This window comes from Bufo gargarizans, chromosome 6 (genome assembly GCF_014858855.1).
Source record: "Bufo gargarizans isolate SCDJY-AF-19 chromosome 6, ASM1485885v1, whole genome shotgun sequence".
Classification (NCBI taxonomy): domain Eukaryota; kingdom Metazoa; phylum Chordata; class Amphibia; order Anura; family Bufonidae; genus Bufo; species Bufo gargarizans.
In genome coordinates, this window is record NC_058085.1 from 135,894,668 (window position 1) to 135,918,347 (window position 23,680).

Sequence of the window (23,680 nt, forward strand, 5' to 3'; positions counted from 1 at the left end):
GAGGACTGCTACTACCATTATTGCTACTGCCTATACACAACTATTGGGAGAAGCATAATCTGTAACATACTCCAGAACTGTGACTGTTGCTGCTATCTGAAATACGACTTCTACTACTATCTCTTCAGTAAAGAGAGATTTTGGGGGGTCAGACATACTCCACTTTTTGGTGTATATGTGTTGCAGAATGCGGCGCAAACGTTATTTGCCCTGCAACCTGCAATTTTTTTCCCCTTTTCCGCCACTCACGCCAGGTCTAAAAAAGGGGACATGGTATTGGTGGCGATGGGGGCAGGGTGGCAGGCCGGTCTTATTTAATTTTTTCTACACCTGTTTTAGGCGTAGAAAATTGTCTAAATCTACGCCAGGAAGGGAGCTGGCATAGATTTAGACAAGTGTAAAGTCCGCCTAAGTTATGGATAGCGTGGATGAACCACCAGTGCAGGGCAAAGACCAGTTAAATCACCGGACTTTATAAATGCCCCCCTTTATTTATTGCAACAAAACTGGCCTGGTCATTGAATCCACCATCATTCGCAGGCCCCAACCTGCACCTACACTCCTGCCTTTCCCCCATCTACCTAACATCAAGGGCACCCCACCTTACACCAAGCAGGAGCCCCACAGAGTCCAGAGTGTGCACCGAGGGAAGAAAGGGTGTGCCCTCCGTTCACTGCACGGCCAGCATGAACCACTACAACTCCCATCAGTGCCACTTCTGCCACCCTCCTCATGGCTCTCCCCCTGCAGGTCACTGCACATTTATTTAAGCATAGCACTGTGGATGTGCGATCCAGTTCTGTTTTCTCCCCCAGATAATTGTTATTTGAATCTTTCTTCTTTATTACTGGTATCAGCACTCCTCCCATTCGGCACAGGTGGTTTTAATCACAGCAGTTTGCATAAAGTGGTCATTGACCTGCAGCTCCTGATAGTAGTGGACATGTTGTGTAAGGCTCCATTCACACGTCCGCAAAATGGGTCCGCATCCGTTCCGCAATTTTGCGGAACGGGTGCGGACCCATTCATTCTCTATGGGGACGGAATGGATGCGGACAGCACACAGTGTGCTGTCTGCATCCGCATTTGCGGAGTGCGTCCCTGATCTTCGGGTCCGCAGCTCCGCAAAAGATAGAACATGTCCTATTCTTGTCCGCAGCTGCGGACAAGAATAGGCATTTCTATAGGGGTGCCGGGCGGGTGTGTTGGGGATCCGCAATTAGTACCTATAGTCATGGGATTAACTACCAGGGTGGGAAGCATAGCAGCTGCCACGGGACCCGACGACTAAAAGACCCTTTTTTATCCGCACAATACGAATTGTGTCAGGATCTGTTCAGGGGGAAAACTGATCATTTTGCGCGCAAGTTCAATCAGTTTTTTATGCAATTGCGTTCAGTGTGTGCTTTTTTTCTGTCTGGATCCAAATGAGCAGTTAAGTGCATCTTGGGCAGGCCCAAGCCACTCTGTGCACCCATGCTCCTTCTGCTTCCTCAGTCGGTGCTAATTCTTGACTGACAGCGCCAGGTACCTGCATAGTCATCTCACCTTGTTCTGCATTTAACTGCTCATTTCTATATGGATCAAAAGTAATTTTTCTCCAGAATGAAGAAACGGATCACTAATTGAAGGTGTCATTACATCCAGCTGAGCTACCCCTACAAGGCATTGTGCCTGGTCAAACATTGAATTTCCAGATTGCCACATCCGCCACTAAACTGAAACAAATGGAGCTGAATGGTTCCCATTTACTATAATGGGGTCCATTTGCATTCCGTTAAGGTGTCTGCTCCTTTAGCAGAAAAAAAATAAATCCTTCATGCAGGACTGCTCTTTTTGGCAGAATCTGCCCCAAGCTGCCTGATCTGAGCCTCCAACGCAGATGTGAACAAGCGCTTAGTCATTTATATTGCACCAACATATTTTGCAGTGCTGTACCCTCACCTGTCTCATTGGGACTCACTCCGTGATCTGCAAAATACTGCCATGTTCTTTTCCGGTGCAGCGGCACGGAGGTGTTTCTTAGTGCTTCCGCGGGCTTCAATCCATGCCTCAGCACAGCAAAAAGTTAAGCGAAGCCCTATCTTCAGTCGTATCTGGCGGATGCGGAGCCATTCTAGTCAATGATATGGAGTGCACACGGCCAGTGACCATATACTGCGGACCGGCCGTTTACGGTCTACAATAGGGGCACTGAGCAAGTACGCTCGTGGATGTGAGCCCTAAATCTGTGAGAAGATAACTGTATTGTATTAACATGGTCTTAGCCTAAGGCAAGGTATTGAGGACAATTTCCGTAGCATGAAAGCCATATATTGTACAGCAAGACTAGCATGTAATTGAGCGTTTGATTTGCTTTTCTGTAAAAAATAAAATAAAATTGCATGTCCGTATATATTAATAAGGGACAAAAATGGCACAAAAATAAATCTTCATCTGACCCCCAGCCTCAAAAGATTTTTTTGTAAGCTTAGAAATGATGCAACATTATATAGATAGCAGACACCCACGTAGTGAAGTATTTATAGCAATACAGAGGGGAGATAAGGTCACCAATGAATGGCACAATTCAGGGGGGACGTTGTCATTTTTTCCATAGTAGTATGATTATCACAAGTTTTAATTATGTCAGTATATGTTACATGTTTGTTTATTCTTTTTTTTTTTGCTCTAGTTGACAGATTGCAGCCCTATGGACTCTATGGATACATTTAGAAGGAATGTGTCATCAGAAAATGACCAATTATTTAAATCACGTTTTTATGTTAAATATATTTTTTTTCATATTTGGTGATTTAAAAAAAATAATAATTTGCCATGTCAATATATTTAAGATACATTCCAAAAGTTGTACAGTTTTTGCATTTACCACTAGGTACCTGTACAGAACAGGAATCCCTGACATATTATGGTACCTGTACGGAACAGCAGACTGCACATTCCTATACAGAGATCAGTGTATTTTAGCGGTATAGAACAGAACTCTATAGGGTGATGCATATAAGGCTACTTTAACACTTGCTTTCGGAGCGGATCCGTGTGGTATCTGCACAGACGGATCCGCTCTTATAATGCAAACGATGGTATCTGTTCAGAACGGATCTGTCTGCATTATATTTCAGAAAAAAATCTAAAAAAAGTCCAATTTGTACTCAGACGGATCCGTGCAGACTTTACATTGAAAGTCAATGGGGGACGGATCCATTTGAAATTGCACCATATTGTGTCAACTTCAAACAGATCCGTCCCCATTGACTTACATTGTAAGTCTGGACAGATCTGTTTGGCTCCGCACGGCCAGGCGGACATCGGAACGCTGCAAGCAGTGTTCGGGTGTCCACCTGCTGAGCGGAGGACAAACGGTGCCAGACTGATGCATTCTGAGCGGATCCGCATCCACTCAGAATGCATTGGGGCTGGACGGATCTGTTCGGGGCCGCTTGTGAGAGCCTTCAAACGGAACTCACAAGCGGAACCCTGAATGCAAGTGTGAAAGTAGCCTAACGTAACTTGAAACCACATTTAGCATACAGTGCCAAAGACAGCCCAGATCTGAGTCACATGTCATTGGCTGAAAAATCTAGCCAATCAGCATGGGCATTTCACTTAACCGTAGTGAGACCTCAGCACACGTCTGATTGGATGGCTTTTGTGGGTGCTCGTCTCCTGATAGCCTCCTTCCACCCGCGGAGTGAAATAGTAGCTTTAAATAAGTTTTCAGAGACAGCACACCAATGCAGCTTTATATTCAACCTTTATTTACCAGTGGTATATTCTCAATATATTCTTAAGACATTTATTGCTATGTGCAAAGTTTCGGGCCCATTCGGTGCCCTTTGTCAAGCTGGATGGCCGGTCTGCGTGTTTCCACGGCGTGCTTTCACTGCTATGTCATCTCGGTTACTAAAGTGCGTGCACTAATTGGCTTTCTATTCAGTACAGTGCGGCACTACATGTGCTGCGCTTTAACTCTGCTGAGTTGCTACTATGGACACTAGGTAAGGACAGCTCTATGTTATTCTTCTCGTATACTAGGTTCTATACAAGCCATGAAGAAGCTCCTTTCCTCATCACAAAAAGTGATTTATGGCTTCCAGCATCTATCTCTGACATTTATATGTAAGGACTTTATTTGTATTACCTATCTGTCTATTTGTACTTTTCTGTACATTTCTACTTGTTTGGGATCATATATTGGGGTTTAAGAACCAGTTCCTAGATCTACATAGAGCTATGGCTACTATATTCAGCTTAAAGAGGACCTGTCACTGCTCCTGACAGGCCTGTTTTAGTAACCACTTGCATTCCCCATGTAATAACAATTCTGGAACATCTATTCTTATGACTATGTTGTGCCAGTCCTGTATTATTTCTACTAGAAGTTATGAATGATTTGCTAGCAGTCTGCAGTGTTTTAACTATTACCCTTTGATTAATGCTCCAGGCTAGTGTTGCAATCATAATTCAGAGTAACGAGATATACTCACTAACAGTATAACAACTTTTGAGATGTGCTGTACAAGTAATATAATGTGACATTACACAGCGGCTCCTAATAAACAATAACTGGAGGATTCTTGTCCTTTGTGTCACAACACTCTCAAGACACAACCACTATACAGCGTCAGACAGTGACTACACATTAGGATGGTTGTTTGTATTTTATTGCATTTTAGTTAGTGGTTTTATGTTTTATATTATTAAATCTGCTAATTGACAGTCAGGCCTCTTTCACATGAACATAAGGGCTCCGTGCCCGTGCTGCGGACTGCAAATTGCAGTCTTGTACCACACTCCAATCTTACAATATTGCAATGCCCCGCTCAAGATTTGAATCCATTTTGAAATTCCTACATTATAATGATAACACACACTGCCCCCACAATTTGACCATCTATTCAAAATAAGCCCCCTGCTGGAGCACATCAACTCCAAATTTACAGAGGTGTTCACCCCAGAAAAAGAAATTAGTATAGACGAGTCTCTTGTACATTTTAAAGGAAGGGTTAAATTCAGCAAGTACCTGCCCGGCAAACGGGCATGGTACAGAATTAAAATGTACAAGCTGTGCGAGATTAACTCTGGGTACACCTACAGGTTCCGGGTTTATGAAGGGAAAGATTCCCGGATACAACCCCCTAAATGCCCCCCATCCTAGGAGTTACTGGGAAGATAGTGTGGGATTTACTGCACCCACTGCTGGATAAGGGTTACCACCTCTATGTAGATAACTATTACACAAGCATCCCCCTATTCATGTCCCTAAAAGCCAGAGGTACTGTGGTTTTTGGCACAGTACCCAAAAGTCAGAGAGGCCTCCCTAGATCCCTGGTAGGGCAACTACTCCGAAAAAGGCGAGAGTAAGGCTCTCTGCCATGAGAACATCCTGGAGGTTAAGTACAAGGACAAAGGGGGTGTCCTTGTACTGGACACCATTCACACTAACACCAGCTCTCCTGCCCGAGTGCGAAGTACCGCTACCATTGTCAACAAGTCAGATGCATCCTTGATTACAACAGGCACATGGTAGGGGTTGATCTGTCTGATCAAGTTCTGAAGCCTACAGTGCCATGCGTAAAACTAAGGTGTGGTACAAAATACCACATATACATTGTACAGATGGCACTGTACAATCCGTACATTTTACATCGAGCTGCAGGCCACACAGGAACTTTCTTTCAGCTCTAAGAGGTTGTCATTAAGGCCCTAATTTTCCAAAGTCAGGGAGTGGAGGGCCCAAGTACTTCAGGAGGTCATGGTGCCCGTGTTGTACCAGGACAACATTTCCCTGAAGTCCCACAAACCGCGAAGAGGGGAAAGACCCCAAAAAGATGCTGGGTTTGTTACAAAAGGGGAATATGAAAGGACACCATTTATCAGTGCGACACCTGCCCTGATAAACCTGGCCTCTGCATAGAGGATTGTTTCCAAACCTACCACTCATCCATGGATTATTAATTTTATCCTTTATGCTCCCTGTAATATTTCCATGTCTGATTTAGTCCACCTCGCTTGCATATCCACTTTCCAGCAACCACTACATATTCTTTTCTGTGAGACAACTGTTAGGTCAAAAGTGCCCTTTCCATCCCTTAAAATGTTCGTATGGCGGTGCACTTTCCAAAATGGGGTAATTTCTTGTAAATGGGGTATTACCCCTTGTGAAAGTGAAAACGCTATGAAACGCCAGATGGGTCATAGTGCTCACTACACACCTTGAAATATTCCTTGAGGGGTGTAGTTTTCAGAATGGGGTATTTTTGGGGGGGTTTCTACTGTAGGGGTACCTCAGAGTGTCTTCATATGCTACATAGCTCCCAAAAGCCAATCATGCAAAATCTGTCCTCCAAAAGCCCTATGGCGCTCCTTCCCTTTTGAACCCTGCCATTCGCTCATACATTCCTTTTTGAGCACATGTGGGGTATTGCTATATTCAGGGAAAAATGGGTTACAAAATGTGGGGTGCATTTTGTCCTGTTACCCCTTGTGAAAGTGAAAAATGTGGGTGTAAAGCAACTTTTTGGGGAAAAAATAAAAAAAATTCATTTTCACTAATTCTATAAAAAAGGCTGATGGGTCAAAGTGCTCACTACACACCTTGAAATATTCCTTGAGGGGTGTAGTTTCTAGAAAGGGGTCACTTTTTGGGGGTTTCCACTCTAGGGGTACATCAGGGTGTGTTCAATTACGAGATGGAGCCCTTTCAATTATTCTGGTGAAATTTGCCTTCCAGAAGCCATTTGGTGCTCCTTTCCTTCTGACCCCTGTGGTACGCCCATATAGCAGTATACAAGCACATATGGGGCATTGTCGCAATCAGTAGAAAATGGGTAACACATTAGGGGTGCACTTTCTCCAGTTCCCCCTTGTGAAAGTGAAAAATTTGGGCCTAAAGTCACTTTTGCTTGAAAAAAAATATCATTTTCCATTTTCACAGTCAAGTGTTTCCCAATTCTATGAAACACCTTTGGGGTCTAAGTGCTTACTATATGCCTTGAAAGATTCCTTGAGGGGATTTTTTACAGAATGGAGTCACTTTTTGGGGATTTCCACTCTAGAGGTGCATCAGGGTGTGTTCAATTGCAAGGTGGCGCCTGTCAATTATTCCGGTGAAATCTGCCTTCCAGAAGTCATTTGGTGCTCCTTTCATCTTGACCCCTGTGGTACGCCCATATAGCAGTATACAAGCACATATGGGGTATTGCTGTAGTCAGGAGAAAATGGGCAATAAATTAGGGTGTGCATTTTCTCCAGTTCCCCCTTGTGAAAGTGAAAAATGTGGGCCTAAAGTCAATATTTCTGGAAAAAAGTGTAATTTTTCATTTTCACAGCCAATTCCATGAATTACCTTTGAAGAAAAAGTGATCACTACACATCTTGAAAGGGGTAAATCAGGGTGTGTTCAATTACAAGATGGTGCCTGTCAATTATTCAGGAGAAATCTACCTTCCAGAAGCCATTTGGTGCTCCTTTCCTTCTGACCCCTGTGGTATGCCCATATAGCAGTATACAAGCACATATGGGCATTGCCGTAATCAGGAGAAAATGGGTAACACGTTAGGGAGTGCATTTTCTCCAGGTCCTCCTTGTGAAAGTAAAAAATTTGGGTCTAAATCCACTGAGGAAGGGGCCAGGAAAGGACCCCGAAACGCGTCTGGTTACTGTAAGACCCGCACATCAGCTGATGAACATTTACGAGACCCCAACATCCTGACAATTGGACTTCAACTTTGTCGAAATTTCGACTTTCTCAGTGTGGAGTGAACATCTCGATATTAACAAATCACGTCCTGACTCTAAAATCGGTGAATATCATCGGGAGACTGTTCATATTGGGGACTACACAACTACCCGAACTACTCCAACAAAGCAACTGGAATCAGGTACCGCCGGATCTGACATTGTGAGCCACGTGGGACGCCACCGTAAACTCATGTCAGACGGCAACTGAACTATACTAAGAGGTGTAACCCACTAACTGATTATATGTCGATTTTGTTCATACGATCGAATTGACTTCAAATGATCGAATTGACTTTATCGATCACAAATTTTGTCTACAGCTCCATCTGCACAAATATCGAGCACTTCATTGGCGAAGTTCCTATCGAATTCCCTATCGATCATTTCATCAATTGTTTTTATCGATTTTTTTATTCCATTTGACCGATAATATTTATTCTTTCAGCTTACAATACTGTTACTGTTATATATTAGATGTATTGATGTATTTTGTGCTCCTTAATATTATGCGATTTTTAGCATTTACGATTGTTTTACTACCCATTTATTATTAATACCATTATTGTTTTAGTATAGATTTTAATTGTTTAGATAACAAATAGGTGTAATAAATATTGTCATTGTCACTTACTACATGGTTTGTGTCTATGTCTGGCCCAGGTGGTGAGTGCTCAGCCTTTCTATACTCGTCACAAGAACATAGTCTTACCACTTTACAAATCGCTAGTCAGACCACACATGGAGTACTGTGTACAGTTCTGGGCTCCTGTGAACAAGGCAGACATAGCAGAGCTGGAGAGGGTCCAGAAGAGGGCAACTAAAGTAATAACTGGAATGGGTGGACTACAGTACCCTGAAAGATTATCAAAATTAGGGTTATTCACTTTAGAAAAAAGACTGAGGGGAGATCTAATTACTATGTATAAATATATCAGGGGTCAATACAGAGAGCTCTCCCATCAGCTATTTATCCCCAGGACTGTGACTGTGACGAGGGGACATCCTCTGCGTCTGGAGAAAAGAAGGTTTGTACACAAACATAGAAGAGGATTCTTTACGGTAAGAGCAATGAGACTATGGAACTCTCTGCCTGAGGAGGTGGTGATGGTGAGTACAATAAAGGAATTCAAGAGGGGCCTGGATGTATTTCTGGAGTGTAATAATATTTCAGGCTATACCTAATAGAGAGGGGTCTTTAATACAGGGAGTTATTCTGATTGCCTGATTGGAGTCGGGAAGGAATTTTTTATTCCCCTAAAGTGGGGAAAATTGGCTTCTACCTCACAGTTGTTGTTTTTTTGCCTTCCTCTGGATCAACTTGCAGGATGACAGGCCGAACTGGATGGACAAATGTCTTTTTTCGGCCTTATGTACTATGTTATATATGTTACCTTTGGGGTCTAAGTGCTCACTACATGTGTAGTTTCCAGAATGGGGGTCACTTTTTGAGATTTACTGTAGGGGTGTATGAGGGTGTCTTCAATAGTGACATGGCGCCTAAAAATTATTCCAGTGAAATCTGCGCTCTAAATCCATATGTGGCTCTTTGCACCTTGTGCCTTGCCGTGTTCCCATACAGCAGTTCACCGCCACAAATGAGGTGTTTCTATAAACTGCAGAATCAGTGTAATGGATATTAACTTTTTTGGGGATGTCAACCCTTGTTGTTGTGTTACAGGAAAATATATATGAAAATGGAAAATCTGCCCAAAAAAAGCTAAATTTTGATTTTTCATCTCCTTTCCATTTCATTCTTGAGAAACACCCAAAGGGTTAACAAAGTTTGTAAATCAGTTTTGAATAACTTGAGTAGTGCAGTTTCTAAAATGGGGTTATTTATTGTCAATTTATATCATGTAAACCCCTAAGGCCCCTTTCACACAGGCCAGTATTCCGTGCGGGTGCAATGCATGAGTTGAACGCATTGCACCCGCACTGAATCCTGACCCATTCATTTCTATGGGGCTGTGCACATCAGCTGTGATTTTCACGCATCACTTGTGCGTTGCGTGAAAATCGCAGCAAGCTCTATATTCTGCATTTTTCACGTAACGCAGGCCCCATAGAAGTGAATGGGGCCACGTGAAAATCACAAGCATCTGCAAGCAAGTGCAGATGCGGTGCGATTTTCACGCATGGTTGCTAGGTGAATACAGAATGCATAGTACAATAGTGATGGAGGGGTTAAAAAAATAATAATTAACTCACCAAGTCCACTTGATCGCGTAGTTGCAGATCTCTGTCTTCTTCTGTAATGTTGAGCTGCCGGCTAAGGACCTGTGGTGATGTCACATCACATGGTCCCTTACCATGGTGATGAACCATGTGATTGGACCATGTGATGAGCACAGTGACGTCATCAAAGGTCCTATTCCTGTGCACAGCAAAGAAGAAGACAGAAGAGATGCCGGCTGCACGATCAAGTGGATTAAGGTGAGTTAAATTATATATATATATTTTTAACCCCTCCAGCCCTATTTTACTAAGCACTCTGTATTAAGAATGCTATTATTTTCCCTTATAACCATGTTCTAAGGGGAAATAATACAATCTACAGAACACCTAACCCAAACCCGAACTTCTGTGAAGAAGTTTGGGTTTGGGTACCAAACATGCCGATTTTTCTCACGAGCGTGCACAACGCAACACAAGGTTTTGCGCTTGCGCTGAAAAATTGCGCATTTTCCCGCAACGCACCCGCATCTTATCCGGGCAAAAAACATGACGCCCGTGTGAAAGAGGCCTAAGGCTACTTTCACACTAGCGTTCGGGGCTCCGCTTGTGAGTTCCGTTTAAAGGCTCTCACAAGCGGCCCCGAACGCATCCGTCCAGCCCTAATGCATTCTGAGTGGATGCGGATCCACTCAGAATGCAACAGTCTGTCAGCGTTTGGGCTCCGCTCCGATCAGCAGGCGGACACCGTGGCCGTGCGGAGGCAAACGGATCCGTCCAGACTTACAATGTAAGTCAATGGGGGCGGATCCGTTTGAATTTGACACTATATGGCTCAATTTTCAAACGGATCCGTCCCCTATTGACTTTCAATGTAAAGTCTGGACGGATCCGTCTGCGGCTACTTTCACACTTAGAATTTTTTTTACAATATAATGCAGACGGATCCGTTCTGAACGGATCCATCGTCTGCATTATACGAGCGGATCCGTCTCAGACGGATCCGCTCTGAACGCAAATGTGAAAGTAGCCTAAAAGTGACTTAATAACTGAATTGGTTCTTGTAGAAAAATTGGTTTTGGAAAATTTCTGGAAAATCTAAAATCTGCATCTAAATTTCAAAGCCATCTGATATCCTAAAAAATAAAATGACATTTACAAAATGATGCCAACATAAAGTAGACATATGGGAAATGATCTTAGGGCTCATGCACACGACCGTATGCCCTCAGAGACATACGGTCCGTGAGCAGGCCATATGTCCCGGAGCGGCATACATCGTGTGCACGGGAGCGCACGGCATCATAGGTTACTATGATGCTGTGCGCATCAAGCCACCTGCGGGTTGTCCCGCACTCATATGATCTTATTATTGCGGGACAATAGCACCGCGGGCAGCCCGATGCGCACAGCACATACATCATAGTAACACGATGTATGCCGCTCCGGGACACATGGCCTGCTCACGGACAGTATGTCTCGGAAGGCATACGGTCGTGTGCATGAGCCCATAAATGTAGAACATTTCAAAAATAGTGAATTTTTCTTAATTTTCTGTCAATTTTGATGTTTTTCCCAAATAAAGGAAAAAAATATTGACTCAAATGTATCACTTACATAAAGTACAATGTGTCACGAGAAAACAATCTCAGAATTGGTTAGATAAGTAAAAGCATTCCAAAGTTATTACCACATAAATTGAGACGGGTCAGATTTGCAAAAATAGGCGTAGACAGGAAGGTGAAAACAGGCCTAGGGTAGAAGGGGGTTGAAGAAAATCAGAAGGCACAGCTAAAAATCTGTGCTCACCCACATGGATGAAATCCATAATCGTTACCATAAAACAAGAAAAATGTATAGATGGGTAGCGCCTCAAATCATAGTGAAAAAAAATAAAAAGGATTTTATTGAATACAAAGTATCATGAAAGGGTACAAAGACAGACCAAAAATATATAAAAACACCTAAAAGACTGCAAGGTCCCAACCCCCAATGTGGTTAGGGATCCCCAAATGAATCAAAGTATATTTCAGCTACAAGAATAGTGGCTTACTATCCTGTGGTCACTAAATATCAATACAATTATGAAATAATATGTCAAAATGTGGCTATATATAATAACACAAAAATGAACAAGCTAGTCATATATACTGTAGGTGAAAAAAAAAAATTAATAAAGAATCGGGTTCTCTAATAAACCTTAAGTATAGTTACCATCAGCCAAACCAAAGGAACATCTACAGAGCCAGATTAAAGCTCCTGCAATCTAGCAGGAGCAGGTTGGGTCCCCGGGTGTCAGTGACAACAGTGGACCATGAGTAAAAACAGAAGCAGTTTATTCCAGCTTCTGCCTTTTCCTCTGCTTAGTGCATAGTTCTGAACACCGCTTCCTCTAATGGACTTGTCGATCATGTGTGTCTGGGACAGAGAAGAGCTGCAGGGTCTTAGCAGACCCTGATCAGCTCTGCCTTGTAAAAAGCCCCCACAGGGGGCTGTTTTCCCCTGTAGCTAGGGTTCCTTTGGATGCCCCAGTTACAGTGGAAAAGTGCAGCGTCAACATCTCCCCGAGGTCTTTTAGTGAACTCTTGGGGAAAATATTATGTGCCAAAAAATAATAATACGTTACAAAAATATAATAAAATACCAATAAAAGAAAAATAAATACCCACACCAACCAAAACCATTGCCATCAGGTGCGGATTAGCCATAGTCTCCACAGGGAAATTTCCCAGTGGACCAATGCCCAGGGGGCCCCCTGAGCCCTCCTCATGGCCGGGTACATAATGATCTGCTGCTCTAAGCATTAATTAACACTGGGAGCATCAAGTACTTATGCACCAGGCTAAGGGTACTTTCACACTTGCTTTGTGAGGATCCGGAAATCCATATGCAAACGGATATTATTTGTAGACGGATCTGGATGTGGATCCGTCTGACAAATGCATTGAAATTCCGGATCCATCTCTCCAGGGTTATCCGGTATTTATTTTTTCCGCATGCGCAGACCGGGAAACCGGATCCGGTTTTCTGGAACACTTGGTACCGGATCCGGCATTAATACAATTCAATAGGAATTATTGCTGGATCCGGTATTCCGGCAAGTGTTCCGGAATTTTGACTGGAGAAAATACTGCAGCATGCTGCAGTATTTTCTCTGGCAAAATACCGTAAAGGGACAGAACTGAAGACATCCTGATGCATACTGAACAGAATGCTTTCCATTCAGAATGCATTAGGATAAAACTGAAGTGTTTTTTTCCGTTATTGAGCCTCTAGGACGGAACTCAGCGCCGGAAAAGAATAACGCTAGTGTGAAAGTATCTTTACGCCCACAAGTGCCCTTGATACAGTTGAATACTGTGGGGAGGGTGGCAGTATTTTGTGCTGCACTGGGGTACTTGCTACTGCTGAGGCAGTATATTGTGCTGCACTAAAGTATTCCAGGCCCCTCCTACTTCTATTGTCCTTGCCTACTCATGTTGGCCCACCTTCTATCAATTTGGACCCGCCCACAATATGGGGCCACTTTAATGATTGCCATATGATATGTTAAAATGACCGATACAAAATAGAGAACACATTTTAATAATTTATTTTTTGTGTCACTTTGCATACTAAAAAAAATAATAAGCTATAGTTTGCAAATAAAATATATATTTTTTTTAATTTTTTTGCCGTTTTTCCAATATAAATTTTTTTATCTAAAAACATTAATAAAAAGCTCTAGGTGTCACGTAAAAATAAAAACTCACAAAAAATTATTTAGACAGTCCAACAGATTAAAATAAAAGGACTGTTAAACCACCACAGGCACTAAATCACTAAAAGAAGGTGTCTGGTGGTTAAAGCCGGATTAAATACGGATCTGCAATCCTGAGGTGTCAATAAGCCCCACTAGTGGAAAATCCGGGAATGCTATCAGAGGTGATGATGATTAAGCACAACCATTGCATTAGGAGGCCAAATAACCAGACACACGACTGTGTGCATGCCGAATAGGCAGCAGCCACCCTCCCAGGTCTATTTAGCGCCAGGGACTTGTTCATGGACTGTGAAATGGGATGAGTTGAGGGGATTACTACCTATCATCCCAGGAACATGATGAGGGCTGGGGGCAGGCGGGGTGCCGCCTTATACTGTGCGATGGGGGCTCTTTCATTGTGCAGTACTGCAGGGCGAGAAATAGGATCCGCACTTTATGGGATGGGGGTAGGGTCGGAGAAGTTCCCTCGTCCTATATGTGCATGCTCCTGATTATCTGGAGGGGTGCGTTCTCTCCCCCCTCTCTAGACTTAGCGCTGACGTCTGATTGGTGAAGAGAGATTTTTGGGGAAGGGTTTTGGGACCTGGGGAGGGGGGAGAAGGGCGGTTTCAAGGAGGCCCCTGAGTTTTAGCTGGGAGAGAAGGATCCGGTCCCGGGACAGAGGGCGCCTTGAAACGGATTGTTCAGAAGTGACTGGAGCACAAAGAGAAAGTGATCCGAATCAGAACCTGGAGGAGAAAGCGGCGGGACCAGATCCGAGAGCAAGGATCCGAGGGGACCCCATAGATCTCCGCCCTGCAGGACTGAGCTCAGTGTGATCCGCCAGCAGAGGTGACACCAGGAGCTCCTGGGAGGGGGAGGCAGGAGGAACACAAGCACAACTTTGTCTCATCGCTGCAGATCTGATTATCCCAGCAAGAACTGGCAGGAGACACGTGTGACTGCAGCTCTGGATCCTACTCCTCTGGCTGTACCCCAGAACAGGTGATACCTTCTCAGTTTTCTTCCTAATCCTTAACCATGCAGGGTGTGCCCAAAGCCACCCTTCTCCAAGTCCTCTGCCTGCTGCTCGCCTTGTGTTTAATTGCCAATGCACAGCTTCACGGGGAAAAGGGCATCTCAGTGCCAGAGCATGGCTTCTGCCAGCCTATCTCCATTCCTCTGTGCACAGACATTGCATATAATCAGACAATCATGCCCAATCTTTTGGGACACACCAATCAAGAAGATGCTGGGCTGGAGGTTCATCAGTTCTACCCCTTAGTAAAAGTCCAATGTTCTTCAGAACTGCGGTTCTTCTTGTGCTCAATGTATGCCCCGGTCTGCACAGTGTTGGAGCAAGCCATCCCTCCCTGCCGCTCTATTTGTGAACGTGCAAGACAAGGTTGTGAAGCCCTCATGAACAAGTTTGGTTTCCAGTGGCCAGAGAGGTTAAGGTGTGAAAACTTTCCACGCCATGGTGCAGAGCAGATCTGCGTTGGACAGAACCACTCGGAAGATGGTGGTCCTACACTGTTGACTACTAGCCCACCGCTCCATGGGACTATTGGACCAGTCATCTATGCCACACCTGACCATCCCTTCCATTGCCCCAGGATGTTGAAGGTACCATCCTATCTGAACTACAGATTTCTAGGAGAGAAAGACTGTGCTGCTCCATGTGAACCTTCTAAAAGTGATGGTTTCATGTTCTTCAGTCAAGAAGAGATCCGCTTTGCCAGAGTATGGATTCTTATTTGGTCAGTACTTTGCTGTGCATCAACGTTTTTCACAGTGACCACTTACTTGGTAGATATGCAAAGGTTTCGCTATCCTGAAAGACCCATTATTTTCTTGTCTGGATGCTATACCATGGTGTCTGTGGCGTACATTGCAGGCTTCGTGCTTGGTGACAAAGTTGTTTGCAACGAGGGATTCTCAGAGGATGGCTATAAAACTGTCGTACAAGGTACCAAGAAGGAAGGGTGCACAATTCTCTTCATGATGCTGTACTTTTTTAGCATGGCTAGCTCCATCTGGTGGGTCATTCTTTCTTTAACATGGTTCCTGGCTGCTGGCATGAAGTGGGGACATGAAGCAATAGAAGCCAATTCCCAGTACTTCCATCTGGCAGCGTGGGCAGTACCAGCTGTAAAAACCATAACCATCCTGGCAATGGGGCAGATTGATGGAGACCTTCTCAGTGGAGTTTGTTTTGTAGGACTAAATAGCATCGACCCACTGAGGGGATTTGTGCTGGCTCCTCTCTTTGTCTACCTGTTTATTGGAACTTCATTTCTCCTTGCTGGTTTTGTATCTCTCTTCAGAATTAGGACCATCATGAAACACGATGGCACGAAGACAGAGAAGCTGGAGCGGCTGATGGTGCGGATTGGGGTCTTCAGTGTTCTTTACACTGTACCTGCAACAATTGTCATTGCGTGCTACTTTTATGAGCAGGCCTTTAGAGAGCACTGGGAGCGTAGTTGGGTGAGCCAGAACTGCAAGAGCCTAGCCATCCCCTGCCCACTGCAATACACCCCACGCATGACCCCAGACTTTACAGTCTATATGATAAAGTATCTCATGACTCTCATCGTTGGCATCACTTCTGGGTTCTGGATCTGGTCAGGCAAAACTCTCCATTCGTGGAGAAAGTTTTACACCAGGCTTACCAACAGCAAACATGGAGAGACAACTGTGTGAGGACTGAGGTGTTCTGAATGGGGCCTGGAACCAACTTGGACTAAACGTTCTCCAGATTTTCCTTAAAAAAATTGGCACTCCATGCTATGTATGTAGATCTCCATGTGTTACCTTCAGGCACATCTTTCTGGAGTTGTAATTAAGACTGTAAATAGATTTTTTGTAAATTATATATTTCTATTTAAATATAGGGTTAAAATTGGAGAAGTACAGAAAGATTCCAAGGGATAAAAGATCCTTCTCCTTCATTTCTCAAACATTTTCATTGACTTGACTGTGCCTTGTGAGAAATGGAGGTATGGAGACTGCTGACTGTTTTGTTTGACTCTTCCTGGATATTATATGCAGTATTTTTATTATAATTTTTTTATTTTGCCCTTCTAAACCATGGATTTGTACTAGTTTTCCTACAAGCCAACCAAAGAACTTTAGAGATCATCTTAGTATATGTGAGGGCATCCATTGGTACATCAACACCTTTACACAGATCCCTGTGCTGCTGTTGTAGTATGTTGGTATGACACAACTGGATTATTAAAGGGGGTTGATTTTTCTAATACATTATTTCTCTATTTTTTGCCTGAATTTCAACATTTTTCCTTTTTATTTTAGGTTTCTATTTGTGTTTGTATAGTACAATTTATAAGGGGGCAGACAGTCCAGTACACGTCTAGATGATACCAGTTGGCTGGAGACAATTTGTTGATATTCAGGTGTTTTCATGGTACAGATAAGACAGCTGTCAAATCTTATTTCTATGTGTGTTTCAAACATGCAGAGGGACATGTAAACCTTGCTCACTATATGGGGTTTCAGTACGAACCAGCATTCCCTCCATTCTGAATACATACTGATGTGTTATTAAATATGTTGATTTTTATTCATTTTGAAATTAAAAATGACAAAAAAATATTTTTGTTAAGAACCACAGAAACGTCTTTCCTCTTTTATTCTGTATACAGCTTTCGGGGCTGAATTAAAATAATCAAATGGACGTTTATCAATGGGAAGAAAAACTGCAAATTTCATCATATCTGGGACCTCAAGTCTCACTACAGTACAAGCCAATGCTCAGAGCTGAGTGACCATCCACAGGTTGCACACACGCAGTTTTGGTGCATTGTTTTACACAAACACAGGAGTGGATACAAATGTGACAAGTATTAGTCTTTCCTCTATACTTTTGGATCCACTCCTGGCTTTGCCTCAAAAAAGCTGCAATAAAAACTGCATAAATGAATCCAGCTGTTCACACTATAGGACATAGAAACATAGAATGTGTCGGCAGATAAGAACCATTTGTCCCATCTAATCTGCCCAATAGAACAGATTGTAATTAAGATTTTCTACACTTTATGTGTATGCATGTATATGTGAATGGATATTTCACCATTTCAGGCTGTAAAAAAGCACCTTGCCAGCACTTAATAACTATTCCACCAACATGGTGTGATATAGAATGGCCCGGTTAGGGTATATTCACACAGCTAAAATCCACCGCTGAAAAATCAGCTGAAAACAGGTTAATCTGGTGGCAGGTTTGTAAGGCTACTTTCACACTCGCGTTTGGTGCGGATCCGTCATGGATCTGCACAGACGGATCCATTCAGATAATACAACTGTCTGCATCCGTTCAGAACAGATCAGTTTGTATTATCTGTAACATAGCTAAGACGGATCCGTCTTGAACACCATTGAAAGTCAATGGAGGATGGATCCGCTTTCTATTGTGTCATAGAAAACGGATCTGTCCCCACATTGACTTATATTGTATGTCAGAACGGATCCGTTTGACTCAGTTTCGTCAGACGGACACCAAAACGCTGGATAGTACTGTTCTATCGGGCCAGCTGTTCCGTTCCACAAAAAACTGAATGCACACGGACGTCATCCGTATTTTTTGCGGGTTAGTTTTTTGCGGACTGAAAAAGCCATACGGTTGTGTGCAAGAGGCCTTATTGAGTGAGGTTTTCCTGCTTTCTCATTGACTCCTGTAAAATCCACAATCAAATCTGCTTCCAAGAAGTAACATGAAGTGTTCTCAAATCAGCTACTGAAAACCCTTTTACACTGTATGGAGGTTTTTAACATTAAATGCAATGGGGAGAACTGTTGAAGTTTTCCATGTGGATTTAGCAGTGGAAAGCGCCTGTTTTCCGATGCTGAATCAGTAGCAGATTTTAGCCTTGTGACGTATTCTGACAACTGGCTAGAAGTACTGTGACAGAAGATGTGCTTCCCAATGAGTCGGCAAATGCCCATGTCCTCTGCTCAGATCTGAGGCTGTTTTATTGCTCCTATCAGGCAGATGAGCCATCAGTGGGTTCATGCTGTGGTATAGAGCCACTGTAGAACATCATTGCATCCTGATTTGAAATAATTAAAATGTATTTATTGTCCCTGCATTATAGCAATGGAAAAGCCTGTACCTTCCTTGAGATCCGGCCGTGTAGCCTTTTATTAAAGGGGTTGTTAAAGAGCATAAATCATTTGGTCAAAGGCAGACAATGACATAAAATAACAAACTAAGGGTACATTCACAACGACCGTATTTTTGCGGAACGGGTGCGGACCCATTCATTTCAATGGTGCAACAAAAGATGCGAACAGCACACAATGTGCTGTCCGCACCCGTAGATCCGTTCCACGGCCCCGCAAAAAAGATAGAGCATGTCCTATTCTTGTCCGTTTTGTGGACAAGAATAGGCAGTTATATCATGGGGCCGGCTACATTCACACGGCCGGTATCCGTGTTTTGCGGACCGCAAAACACCTTACGGTCGTGTAAATGCACCCTTATGCTCACCCCGTTAGATCTCCTGCTGCTCCGGAGCTCCCCAACACTTTTTGTTTACCTAGTTGCAGTGATGACATGCCTGTCTATGCACATGACTGCTGTAGCCAATCACTGGCGTCAGTGGTGTACAGAATCGAGACCACTGAAACCAGTGATTGGAACAGTGGTCATGTGTGTAGACAGGCATGTCATCACTGTAACCAGGTAAACGAGGACCGGCCGGGAGCTTTGGAGGAGATCTAACAATAAGGGCTCATGCACACGGCCGTTGCCTGGCTGTTCTCTGCATTGGGGACTGCAATGTGCGGTCCCCAATGCACGGGCAACATCTGCGTGGTTTCCGCAGACCCATTCAAATTAAATAGGTCTGTGATTCTTTCACACTGCAAAAAAAAATTTGCGCTGCGGAGGCACGGAGAGAAACTCCACGGAAGCACTGCACCGCACTTTTCCAACAAGTGAATGGGTCCGCATCCGCGATGTGGTGCAAAAACGACTGGGGCCCGTATATTGCAGACCTGCTGTTTGCGGGCTGCAATACGGGTCTGACATGAATCCTTGGGGTCCATTCACACGTCCGCAATTTCGTTCTGCATTTTGCGGACCCATTTATTTCTATGGGGCAGCACAATGTGCTGCCCGGATGCAGAATTGCGGATCTGCACTTCCGGGTCCGCAGTTCCGTTCCCGAAAAAAATAGATCATGTCCTATTATTGTGCGCAATTGCGGGCAAGAATAGGCATTCAGACCGATGGGCGGTCTGCAAAATGCGGAACGCACGTCGCTGATGTCTGTGTTTTACGGATCCGCAAAACACACACGGACGTGTGAATAGACCCTTAAGGTGAGTGTTGGTTCTTTTGGTATGTTATCACATTGCCTATCAGAACTCATTAACATCTAAAGATTCCAGTATCAGAAGTCATTACCTGTTTTGAAAGTGTCATTTTATGGGTACAGCACTCATAAACGTGATCTCTGAGTGAGAGAGAGATTCATAGAAATGTTAGCAGAGGATTATGGAGTGATTGTGTGTAAGGTCTTATGCACACGACAGTTGTTTTTATCGGTCCGCAAAATAAGGTTCCGTTATCCGCGTCCGTTTTTGTTTCCGTGTGTCTTCCTTTGTTTTTGGAGGATCTCCTGACATGAAGGAAATAAAAAAAAAATAATCTAAGTCAAGTTTGCCATGCAAATGATAGGACGCGGATGACAATCTTGTGTGCCTCCGCGTTTTTTCATGGACCCATTGACTTGAATGGGTCTGCGAACCGTTTTCCGTGAAAAAATAGGACAGGACTGAAACCACGCATCACGGACGCGGATGACAAACGGTGCATTAGCCGAGTTTTCAACAGACCCATTGAAAGTCAATGGGTCCGCAGAAAATCACGAAAAACGGAACAACGGACACTGAATGAAACAACGGTCGTGTGCATGAGGCCTAAGAGTAAAACACATTTTCAGAATAACAATGGGGGTCATTTCTGAACGTTGCTACACCACTTTGTGGTTTCCAAAAAGTCGCAAGGGCCTTTTTTACGACTTTTTAAACGTTTTGCGCCATCCTTACCACTTGGGAGTGGCAGGGGTGTGGTGGAGGCCTGTCCAGCAAGCGGAGTGAAAACTACTACTGTCAGGGGCTGGAGTCGTTTTTACTCCAGGTGGACGGGCTGGAGGTGTGTCTAATTTGTGACGAGGCCTGTACCTCATCATAAATTAGGGACTATCTCTACCAGCGCATGGGGGAAACAAAGACTGCCGTAAAAAACTGGTCTTTGTAAATGACCCCCAATTTCTGTTACTAAAAGATAAGTCCAGGTATATAAGTAACAGTCCTGTAAACGGTATATTAATGATACATATATATGTGTGTGTGTGTGTGTATATATATATATAGTCACTGGCTCTGGATTTTATCACTGCAATATACTTGATATGCTACTATGATGGGGGTAGTAACCTACGTTGGATGCAAAAGTGTAGTATGATACACTTTTCCATCCTGAAGAGTCAAACAAAAAACATATACATTAACATATAATTTTTTTAATTTATTTTTTTACAATAAAACTGTTTGACGGATTCCACTGTAATGAAATCCTTTTAACCGATATTTTTTTGTATACTTTAAATGTAAAACATAAACGTGATATGAACCCAGCCTAATAGTTCTGCCATTTTACTAGTTGCAGGCTTTTAAAAAAAAAAGATTGCATTTTCAGACATGCAAACTGAGATCTAAGTGATACTGTCTAGGCATGTACAACTGTTCAAGTGCTTATATCTGAGAGGCCTGTTCAATGTCAGGATGACACCAGCCTCCTTTACCCCATGTTTGTGATTGAGCCCCCGCACATCTGCACGGTCTATAATATAGCTGTGCCAGCAACAACATTAATATTTCTTGTGGGCTGCAAATTAGAAACCATCTTCTGGTGTCATAGATTCTGCTCAGACTGGTTGATCATTAATTCCCAGAGACTTATCCCCTGTATCGCAGGTTCTAATAATGGAAATTTCTAACACAAAGATCCATTGATTTAAATGGTCTTCTAGCTGACACATTAGATGAAAGTCAGTGGCGAATTTTCATGGGCTTGGACATCCAATGTGTATGGAGATGGCTATCATTACCTGTCAAATATTGGGAAAAAGAAGGATGAGGCACGTAGAGTTTCAACATGCCCGACCCTTTATCCCCCCTCCCTGTTTGGAAAAAAGCCTCTGGTAGAGGTATGCTGGCAGCAGCTTGTTCCCCTCTACCCATTGATGGAGGAGGCGGTAGTTGATACCAGAAAAGGAGTTTTTCTAAGGGCCCCCTAAGGCCTCTTGCACACTAAAAAAATTAATCTGTTTCAGTTCTTGGGGGTTCCGTTTGCGGTCTGCGAAACCATTGACTTCAATAGGTTCGCAATAACAACGGAAGTTACTCCGTATGCATTCCATTTCCGTATTTCCGTTCCATACAAAGATAGAACATGTCCTATTATTGCCCGCAAAACACGTTCCATGGCTTCATTCAAGTCAATGGATCCGCCCAAAAAATTGAATGCATACGGAATGCATCCATACGTCTTTTGTATCCGTTCTGTTTTTGCAGAACCATCTATTGAAAATGTTATGCCCAGCCCAATTTTTTATGTATTTACTGTATTATTGTATGCTTCCGTTTCCGTTTGCGATCCGCAAAAAAAGGATCACAAACGGAACAGCAAAATGGAACGGAAGCGGAAACAAAAAACTGACCAAGAAAATACAGAAAAAGCCATACGGTCGTGTGCAAGAGGCCTAATGTGTATGGCCAGCCTTAGGGCTCATGCACGCAAACGTTGTTTGGGTCAGCATCCGAGCTGCATTTTTTGCGGCTTGGATGGGGACCTATTCACTTTAATGGGGCTGCAAAAGATGCGGATAGCACTCCGTGTGCTGTCCGCATCCGTTGCTCTGCTTCGCGGCCCTGCCAAAAAATAGAACATGTCCTATTCTTGTCTGTTTTTGTCCAATTCTGCAATTTGCAGAACGCACACGGGCGGCATCTGTGTTTTGCGGACCGCAAAACACGGCGTGGTCGTGTGTGTGAGCCCTTAGTTTTGGATCTTTTTATCAGAGCTATGCAGGAGGTGTTTTTGCAGCTGGTAGAGATTTGAGCCTCATTTTATATTCTTAATATTTGCATGCAGAAAATCTGAATATGTGAGCTGGGCAGAATTGGACCATAACAAAAGAAGTGGCCTTTGATTTTTGCTTTTAATTTTGTTACGTCTCCCCAATCCTACACAATTAAAATGTCTCCAATCAAGAGTGCAAATATTACAGGCACATTAAGGCCTCTTTCACGCGAGCGTGTCCGGATGCGTCCAGTGCATTGCGGCAAACCCGCGTGATGAGGTACGCAATTGCAGTCAGTTTTGACTGCGATTGCGTTCCGTTGTTCAGTTTTTATCTCGCGGGTGCAATGCGTTTTGCACGCGCGTGATAAAAAACTGAATGTGGTACCCAGACCCGAACTACTTCACAGAAGTTCAGGTTTGGGTTCAAGGTTGTATAGATTGTATTATTTCCCCTTATAACATGGTTATAAGGGAAAATAATAGCATTCTGAATACAGAATGCATAGTAAAATAGGGCTGGAGGGGTTAAAAAAAAATATTAACTCCCCTTAATCCACTTGTTCGCGCAGCCGGCATCTCTTCTGTCTTGTTCTGTGAGGAATAGGACCTTTGATGACGTCACATGATCTTTTACCATGGTGATGGATCATGTGACGGACCATGTGATGAACGTAGTGACATCATCAAATGTCCTATTCCTCACAGAACAAGACAGAAGAGATGCCGGCTGCGCGAACAAGTGGATTAAGGTGAGTTAAAAAAAATCCTTTTTTTTTTTTTAACCCCTCAAGCCCTATTGTACTATGCATTCTGTATTCAGAATGCTATTATTTTCCCTTATAACCATGTTACAAGGGAAAATAATAAAGATCGAGTCCCCCTCCAGATCGTCTCCTAGCAACCGT

The 23,680-nt window shown here is 43.4% G+C and overlaps 1 protein-coding gene across 1 annotated transcript; it reads left to right on the forward strand.

Moving 5' to 3' along the window:
• Positions 1-14,296: 14,296 nt before the first annotated feature.
• FZD2 (frizzled class receptor 2) lies at positions 14,297-17,291 on the forward strand. The gene has a single exon (XM_044296550.1). It carries the CDS (start codon positions 14,699-14,701, stop codon positions 16,361-16,363), a length of 1,665 nt encoding a protein of 554 aa, XP_044152485.1. The 5' UTR covers positions 14,297-14,698; the 3' UTR covers positions 16,364-17,291.
• Positions 17,292-23,680: the final 6,389 nt, after the last annotated feature.

Excerpts from the sequence above, each read along its gene's own strand:
- FZD2 (XM_044296550.1), top strand. The coding sequence starts at position 14,699 with ATGCAGGGTGTGCCCAAAGCCACCCTTCTCCAAGTCCTCTGCCTGCTG.